This window comes from Vulpes lagopus, chromosome 6 (genome assembly GCF_018345385.1).
Source record: "Vulpes lagopus strain Blue_001 chromosome 6, ASM1834538v1, whole genome shotgun sequence".
In the NCBI taxonomy this organism is placed as follows: domain Eukaryota; kingdom Metazoa; phylum Chordata; class Mammalia; order Carnivora; family Canidae; genus Vulpes; species Vulpes lagopus.
The window spans coordinates 10,019,702-10,025,284 of NC_054829.1; the positions used below are offsets into that span (position 1 = coordinate 10,019,702).

General features: G+C 54.5%; 1 protein-coding gene across 1 annotated transcript; it reads left to right on the plus strand.

Moving 5' to 3' along the window:
• The first annotated feature begins 386 nt into the window (after positions 1 to 386).
• Positions 387 to 5,583, plus strand: LOC121492491 (alpha-1-antitrypsin-like protein CM55-ST). Its single transcript, XM_041757774.1, is given in 7 exon segments — positions 387 to 705; positions 708 to 987; positions 2,357 to 2,629; positions 3,744 to 3,776; positions 3,778 to 3,894; positions 4,288 to 4,505; positions 5,293 to 5,583. Coding segments are annotated over 7 exon segments (1,455 nt in total). The 3' UTR covers positions 5,508 to 5,583.

Genomic DNA, 5,583 nt, shown 5'->3' on the forward strand with positions numbered 1-5,583 from the left:
GGCTTAAACCTCTCTGGCCTTCGGTCTCCTCATCAGTGAATGGACAACTGTCCCAGGTCATAGGTCATTACAAGAGGGCAACAAGATGAGATGGCACAGTGCCTAGAACGGGGGTCGGCACGTGGCAAGCCCTGCGAGGGCCTTGCTACTGTTCTGTCCTGTGATGAGGACGTAGGAAAGTGCTTGGCCGGGGCCGGGACGCAGTAGAGGTTCAGCAAACTCTGTGTTCTACATGGTGACAGTCAGCGGCCGGGGGACTCAACCACGTGGCCTGACCTGGGTGGGTGCCCCTTCTCTCTCTCTCTCTCCCTCTCTCTCTCCCTCTCTCTCTCTCTCTCTCTCTCTCTCTCTCTCCCTCTCTCCCTCTCTCCCTCTCTTGCAGGACAATGCCATCCTCCATCCCCTGGGTTCTCCTCCTGCTGACAGGTCTGTGCTATCAGGTTCCTGGCTCCCTGATCGCACCCAGGCAGGATCACAGTCTCCATCAGCATGGACGCTTCCCCAACATAGCCACCAAACTGGACAACTTGGCCTTCAGCCTGTACCACAAACTGGCCCCAAAATCCAACAACACCTTCTTCTCCCCCGTGAGCATCGCTACAGCCTTCACAAAGCTCTCCCTGGGGACCAAAGGGAACACTGGCACCCAGATCCTACAGGGCCTAGATTTTAACTTCAAGGAGACACCTAAGTCCAATACCCACAATGCTTGCAGCATTTCCTTGACACCTTCAACTTGTCAGCCAGCCAGTTCCAGCTGACCAGCACAAGGGTGGTTTTCATGGATAAGAATCTGAAGCAAGTGCATGAGTTTTTGGAGGATGTCACAATGCTGTATCACTTCTCCGTCAACTTCAGAGACACAGAGGAGGCCACGAAACAGATCAACCAGCACATAGAGAAGGGAACCCAAGGAAAAATTGTGGATTTGGTCCAAGATCTTGACAGAGACCCAACTCTTATTCTGGTGAATTACATTGTCTTTCACGATAGGTTTTACCACCAGCCTGAGCTGGTTTGAAAGGAAACACGCAAAAATAATCTAACCGGTCTAAGCTTTCCTGGGAAGTGTGGGATGGGATATGGCGGTGCATCTCTGCATGCGTGACTCAGTTTCCCACACACGACCACTGTCATACTTTCTGTGATCAACTAAGGTCAGGCGATGACGAGTTGGACAGTCTTATTGTCATCTTCTCTGCAGGATTTTTCAGAGCCTTTAATGTCCCACTGTGCCTTGTCAATCTCTACCAAGGAGGGAGGTCCAATAAGCAGCTTTAGGAGAGTGTAGGAGGGAATGAGGTTTCTTGGGTCACATTTGTGACAACGCCAGTGCAGCGGGAGGAGGGACAGCTTTGGAGGCAGAAACACCAGGGTTCCAATCCTTCCTCTGCCGATTATTAGCTACGTGACTGTGGGCAAGTCATTGTACCACTTTGAGGTTCCAGCTTCCTCTCTGCAATAAGGGCATGATAGTGCCCTTGTTGTCAGGTTTCTGTGGGGACTGAACACCTTACAAGGAACACGGGATCTCATGCTCACACAGCAGGTGCTCAGCTGACCTTGAAATCCAGCCTGGCTTCCTCCCTGAGGGATGGCCGTGTGGGGGGCATGAGAGGCCCCAGAGGGCACTCTGAGGTAGAGAAACAGGGGCTGGGGCGGGGAAGGGAAGAGCAAGGCCAGGGCTGCCTCCTTCACTGTGCGGGCTCCTCGCTCTGGAGACAGCGGGATGATGGAGAGCCTGGGGCCACGGTGGGCAGGTCTCTTGGCTCTGCTGGGGGGCTTCTGGAGGGTCTGGCCCCTCTCCAGCCTCCGTGTCCATCTCTGTCCAATGGGAGAGTTGGGCGCAGGGGTCCCTGAGGCACCCTCCCACCCTGACTTGCCCAGACAGGCGGCTTTTTTGGCGTGGGGGGGCGAGCCTGCCCAGGCACCTGCGTCCTGCACAGTGGTCCAGGGAAAGCCTTGGAGTGGGGGCGAGAGGGGTTCCCTGAATGACAAGAACCTCCCACAAAAAGGGGCAGGGGTATGTGGACAGGGAGGTGCTGAGTAGGACTTGGGGAGCTTCCCACTACACCTAATAATTTTCGTTAATCATCTTCAGGCCATTCACAAGCCAACATCAAATCCACGTCAAAATGCTTGCTCTGTCCACCCAAGTTGGTGCCATGTCGCTTCTGCAGTATATACATTCTAGAACCTCCTCTAGCCTCAGTACAAGCCCATGAAGCCTTTCAGTAAGCTGATGGGATCCTTGTAACCCCAATTTACAGGTGATGCAGCTGAGCCTCAGAGACAAGCGCCTGACCTGGGCACTCCTCCTGGCACACTTATGCACATCTCCCACCTTCAACTTTCCAGGCAAATGGGAGGATAATTTCAAGTTTGAGCACATCGTGGAAGGAGACTTCTACGTGAGTGAAAACACCAAAATCAAGGTGCTCATGATGAGCCGCCTGGGCATGTTTGACCTCCACTGGGAAAAGGAGCTTTCCAGCTGGCTGCTGAGGCAGCGCTGCCAGGGCAGAGTCAGCGCCTTCTTGATCCTGCCCAAACTCAGGAAGAGGCAGCAGCTGGAGAGCAAGCTGGGCAAGGAGGTCCTGGCCAAGTTCCTGGAAAAGAGACAAGCCAGGTGATCCTCAAACTGGAGAACGACCCAGGAGTGGCCACGGCAGGCCTGGCCAGGGGGGGAGGCTGGACCCACACCCCGGGGGCCGCACCACTGTGCCCGACTCCGTGCTCCAGACACGGGCCTGCATCACTCACGTGGCACAGGGCTCCAGGCCTGTTCCGGGGGGACTCCCTGCCCCACCGTAGACATGGACCTCCCCTGTCCCAGGGCCAGCACATGCCTCAGGGAAGCGAGAAGGGGGACACAGAGCAAGGTTTGGGTTCCTCTGTCACTAGACCAGGGCAGTTTGATGAGGTCACCGGAGTGAAGCAACACGAGAGCCTGCAGCCCGGACTAGTGCACAGCTTGTAGCCATGCGGCGCCCAAGCCCCGGAACACTCTATCATGTGTGCCCCACAACGCACTTGCACGTAAGCATGAGGTGCATGAACACAGAAAAGGAATCAAAGACATTGCAAGTAGAATGAACACAGTTACTATCCGGAAGGACGCATAATACACACGCACACACACCAGTGAATGTGAAAATACAAGGAGCATAAGGTTACACTTGAAAGAGCATTTGAAGACCTCTCCTACCCCCAGCCCTGGCCCCCAGTCCTGTGCTCCTTGCACCAAGGTCGAGGAAGGAGAACCAGGTGGGGCACAACCCAGATCTGGTCACGTCAAGCCTCCTCCTCACTCTGGAAGACCCTTCTGGGGACCACACATTGTCCCCCCGGGAGGGGGCAGCTGAGCTTTCAGCCCCTGCACTCACACATGCCTCACTGAGCAAATGTCCCCAGGCACCCGCACCACACCGACGTTCCCCCCAGAGAAGTAGAGAAGTCCTGGTCTGGGGGCACCTGACCCTGCAGGGCAGTGTGCTCAGGGCTCCCCAGGGAGTGCCTTGGAGGGCTGCTCAGAGGAGGCGGGACACAGCTCCTGAGACTTTACAGGACAAGCCCACCCCTGTGCTTCTCTGGCCCCAGGGGCTGGAGAAGCTAGAAATTGGATAAACCCACGCACACCCCAGTCCTCGTGTGGACAGGGAGAGGGGCCACTGAGGGGAGAAAGAGCCAGAAATGAAACACTCAACGTGTAAAACCCTTTTGTTTCCCAACCGTCCTGACAGGTCTGCCAGTTTGTGCTTGCCCAAAATGTCCATCTCTGAAAACCGTCCTGAGCAAAATGGGCATCACCAAGGTCTTCAGCGCCGAGGCTGACCTCTCTGGGATCACTGAAGAAGGGCCCTTGATGGGGCCTTCCACCAAGGGGCCTCCAAGGTGGGTTGTCGCCGGGTGTCCAAGGACACAGCTCACAGGGGGTCTGGGGGAAGGGACAGAGGGACACAAGCACACCTGCAGACTGAGGTCCCCCTGGAGGGCCATTGGAGCCACTCAAACAGGAGTGTGGGCAGGTGACCCTGGAGGAGGTGGCCTCAAGAGCTTCTGGCATTTTGGGGATTTCCTCTGTGCTTGTGTCACTGACCCTCTGTGTCATCTTTGGCCAGGGCCTTCCCTCCTTTGGGCCTCCATGGACCCGTATTTACAAAGACAGGCTTGGGCTCAGGGATTTCAAAGGACTTTTGTCCCCTGTGTCAGTGACACCAGGAGCTATTGGCCAACCACTGAGTCTGAGTTAACGAGGGATTTCACCTAAGGAGGCCGTTTATTCAGGAAAGTTGCAGGTGACCAAAGACACAACCACAGCTCAATGGCCGGCTGGGATCTGAGTGCTGGTGTGGACCAGGCACAGAGAAGGCCCCCCTCCGAGTCCTGGGCCCCAGGGCACTGGACATCTGAAACTGGAACCGAGGCAGGAGCCATGGGGACGAAGGGCAAGGAAGTCTCCCTGCTGAGACTGTGGCTGCTTCCCTGGGAGGCGGTGGAGGCTGGTGAGGAAGGAGAGTGAGGGTCGGCCGGTGGAGTCAGGAGAGGCCTGGGAAGGTGGTGAAGGCCTGTGTGCCTGCAGGGAGGGAGGCCGTGGATGGGGAAGGACCTGCCAGGAAGGAGAGAGGCCTGGGTATGATCATGAGACACAAGAAGGAGCCAGACCCATAGGGGAAAATGGTTAAGGAGAAGTGTCCTCAAAGATGTTAGGTAACCAGTTGATGGAGCCCATAATTACTAGAGAAAGAACTCTGACTTATTAGGTCCCATTCACACATACACATAAACACACACACACGCAGATGCACACGCAGATGCACACGTGCATTATGCACTCACATATGTTTATTGAGCACCTATGCTACTGAGACTCCTCACATGAAGCACCTTAGTAGTCCTGGGCGTCCATACGGGATAGGTCTCACTTTCACATATAGGAAATCAGAGTTTTGAGAAGAGTAGTCATCTCCTTGAAGTGACACAGTTAGTTAGGGGGAAAATGGGATTTAAACCCAGATCTTTGTGATGGAAAGTCATATTTTTTTCTACTACAGCATGATGATTCAGTTGCGAATGTTGTGATCCTTTAATAAAAATGCTCAAATGGTAGACACCCAGCCAGCAATTCTGCTCATTTGTCATTTCAAGGAAATGCTAGGAATACCCAGCTTTTCAATGGGGCTTTGGAAAGATCCCCTCCTTGAGGCCCCAGAACAGCTCTCATCTCATCACATTGGGCTTTGTTCCCCGCTCTGGGTGGGAGATGGTGAAGCCTGTCTCTGCCTCAAACAGGTCCGTCTGTCTCTTCCCTCCAGGCCATGCATAAGGCTATGCTGAGCATCGATGAGAATGTCACAGAATATTCTGGAGTCATCCCTTCAGAAGAGAACACCTGGTCTAAGCATCTGTCCATCTCATTCAACTGGCCCTTCTTAGGCATTATCAAGGATGAGAACACCAACATTCCCCTCTTCATGGGAAAGATGGTGAACCCCATGCATAAATGACTGGCTCTCTGGGTTCAACCATACTCTTTCATTTCAGGCCCCCTCCCTAGATGACATTAAAGAATTGTGGACCTGG